Source organism: Rattus norvegicus, chromosome 16, assembly GCF_036323735.1.
Source record: "Rattus norvegicus strain BN/NHsdMcwi chromosome 16, GRCr8, whole genome shotgun sequence".
NCBI lineage: Eukaryota > Metazoa > Chordata > Mammalia > Rodentia > Muridae > Rattus > Rattus norvegicus.
The window spans coordinates 77,050,248-77,053,416 of record NC_086034.1 but is presented as its reverse complement, the minus strand read 5'-3'; the positions used below and the strand labels follow the sequence as shown (position 1 = coordinate 77,053,416).

The following is a 3,169-nucleotide window of genomic DNA, read 5'->3' as shown; positions in this document are numbered from 1 at the left end:
CCCCAGTTCAAAGCACAAAAAAACCTTTGTTCCATGAGATTATTAAATTAGGCAGTGCTCAGCTAATTTCTTTCCTGACCACTGAGAGGTAAATACTCAAGCAGATGGGAAACAGGGGAAGATAGCAAGGCCTCTTCATCATTATCAGTGTGTGTGTGTGTGTGTGTGTGTGTGAGGGGAGGGGTGTTATTGAACACACAGGGCAACATCAGGATGGAAGCCTTGAGGACAGAGGAACATCAAAGGGATCCTGAGGACAACAGCTGGGAGCAGTTGGCATCAGTGAGCGCCGTCTCTAAGTGTGGGGCATGTTCTTTGCCCTATAAATGCAGGCTGGCTCCTCTCTCTCCACACACTGGACTCCTGCTAACCAGTACTCCAAGTGACTTCCAGCCATGAAGACACTTGTCCTCCTTTCTGCCCTTGTCCTGCTGGCCCTACAGGTCCAAGCTGAACCTACCCCAAAAACAGATGAAGGGACTAAAACTGATGAGCAGCCAGGGAAAGAGGACCAGGTTGTTTCTGTCTCCATTGAAGGCCAAGGAGACCCTGCTTTTCAAGATGCAGGTGAGTGCTGATGCCCAGGATAATTGAGGCTTGGAGTCTCCTGAGGGAGGATTGATGATGACCTCCAGAATCCTATGGAGACTAATGCAGCTTCCTTGGCAACTATTTTACTCCCTTTTATTTCTTATTCATAGTGTAACTGTGAGAGTGAAGTAACTCAAATTGAATTTTTTTCCTCATAAGGCTTTTACTGTAAACACACACACACACACACACACACACACACACACACACACACACACACACACACACACACACGAGAAGGTCACCAGAATACAGGGTAATCCAATTTACTGAGTAGATGCTTAGAGAACAGAAGGAGTAGTCTTAGGTATTAGGAGAAATTTTTCTTTCTTTAGAGAATCTTTTAATCAATTTAAGAGTACACCCAACTTTCTGTATGGTGACAAAAGAAATGCAGAAATAAAAGAAACACCAGAATGGCTCCCAAGTGCATGGCCTCCTGAAGTACATTATTTGTTGAGATGACCATGCTGATGGCTGTAATGTGGCCCACACTGCACATTCATGCTGTATTACACATCCTCATACGATCACATACTATTTTGTGTGCCAACCTAGAAATTTAATCCCTGATTCATTTTGTGTCTCCAGTCTTAAGAGATCTGAAATGCTTCTGTCGAGCAAAATCCTGCAATTGGGGAGAAGGCATTATGGGGATCTGCAACAAGAGATACGGAAGCCTCATACTCTGTTGCCGCTGAGCACAGAGATCAGAGAGAGCAAAGCTACTATGAGTTCTGAGGCCACCGATGCTGATGTTGATGACTACTCTGCTTGAGCTTCTTTATCTTCAATAAATCGCTTGCACTAAACTTCCTGTGTGTTTGCATTCTTTCGATGTTTGCTACAAGGCTCAGTCAAGACTCTGGATATAAAGTATCAGAACCTTCAAGGAAACCTTTGCAGTTGATGAATAATTTAGTTTTTACTTGCAAAATACTGGCTCCAAATACTAGCAATTTAAGGATGACTCTGGGTTCAGACACAAAATGCAAAGAAAGCTCAGAATTCTCACAATCCTGCCATATGCCTCTTCTAACTTGACTCTGTCTTCCTGTAGACTTGACTCACTTAGAAAGGCATTGTCTGTATGTTAAGAAAAACTACCACTTTGGGCTTCAGGTTTATACACTTCTAAAATCTGTTAGGGGGCTGGAGAGATGGCTCAGCCATTAAAGATTAGGCTCACGACCAAAAATAAAATCTCGTTAGGGAGGTACTGTATTCTTAAAAACTGTGAAATTTCAATGAACCAGGCCTGCATTATCCCTATGCCTTCCAAGTTGTGGGTTATTTTTGACTATGGAGACAACTTTAAGCAATATTAGAGAAAGTTAGTCAGAGACATAATGGGTAGCATGAGAACCAGAGAACACTATGATGTCCACATTATCTGCAGTGTCTATAGTCATATGAGACAAAATATATTTTCTATACAGTAATCTTCATATACAAAAAGTGGGCACGTCTTATGACTGTAGTGTGCTCTACAAGGTACACTTCACTGAGTTACCTTATAGCTTTGGAGAGCTGAATGCAGCTTGGAAGAGATAACCAGGATAAATAGGAAGTCAGACAGTTCTCCTTACAGCCTGATTTCTCTGGTAACGCTACAGGGTGCTAAGAGTCAGACTCTAAATCATCACCCACTCCTTATGGGAGAACCATGCACTGATGAAAGGACAGCAGTGGTGGTGACCTTGTAGATTGCAGCTTCCAGTAGCACAGATGGTGTGGGTTCCCAGCAGACATTCTTGTGGTTGGGACATTCATTCAATAGGGTTGGGACCATGCTGTTAGAATTGAATATGCCCATCACACTGTGAGGAAGAAACGATGCTAGAAGCATCTTACATGGTAGTTGTTATAGCAACTATGACAGATACCAACTCCTCTGAATGAGCTAGTAGAGAAAAATCTAACTCTAGCCAGTATAACCCTTTCAGCTTCAAATGTTACAGAATACTGATGAGTGGATTGCAAACAGGATGGGCAAATTATTATTACAAAATTCCCTCAAAACTGTTCTGTCTTCAAATAAGTCACTTGTGTCCTGGGCAAAATAAATTTGATAATTTAAGCCAATTATGTGTTCATCCTTCTGAAATGTAATTATGTAATGGCATAAGTTCTCAGTTTCTAGGAACACTCTGGAATAGAATAACTCCAGAAAATGTCAATCAGCAAACACATGACACAATCACATTGATCAAACTCCCTACTAACGTTTTCCAAAGGCCTCTCCACTAGTTCACAGAGTTAAAGTCTCTCTTTGTCTCCAGAAAGATTATTCCAACACCTCTCCCCGTTGCAAATTCTTCACCCTGGATGCAATAAGCTCATGTATTCTTCCTTCCCCCTTTTGCAGTTTAGGGTAAAATTTTCTTGTAAAATGCAAGAGTTCATTCTTTTTAAGCTGACCTATTCTAGTGGTAAAAATTCTAGGTGCATAAATGTAAGTGTTCATTCGTGTATGAGCACATTTTGAAATGATTAAGTTGGGGAATTAGCATATCTATTACCTCAGGTATTCATAATTTTGTTATGGTGAAACCCAAAATTCTACTCTACTGTTTTG

At 41.2% G+C, this 3,169-nt stretch overlaps 1 protein-coding gene across 1 annotated transcript; it reads left to right on the top strand.

Moving 5' to 3' along the window:
* Positions 1 to 370: 370 nt before the first annotated feature.
* Positions 371 to 1,403, top strand: Defa24 (defensin alpha 24). The gene is made up of 2 exons (NM_001013053.2): positions 371 to 567; positions 1,183 to 1,403. The coding sequence occupies exons 1-2, from the start codon at positions 396 to 398 to the stop codon at positions 1,290 to 1,292; spliced, it is 282 nt and encodes a 93-aa protein (NP_001013071.2). The 5' UTR covers positions 371 to 395; the 3' UTR covers positions 1,293 to 1,403.
* The last annotated feature ends 1,766 nt before the right edge of the window (positions 1,404 to 3,169 follow it).

What these genes read in the sequence shown, in the direction of transcription:
- Defa24 (NM_001013053.2), top strand. Translation starts at nt 396, where the DNA reads ATGAAGACACTTGTCCTCCTTTCTGCCCTTGTCCTGCTGGCCCTACAG. An exon ending in CCCTGCTTTTCAAGATGCAG is followed by an intron (nt 568 to 1,182) that starts GTGAGTGCTGAT and finishes TTGTGTCTCCAG; the next exon opens with TCTTAAGAGATCTGAAATGC.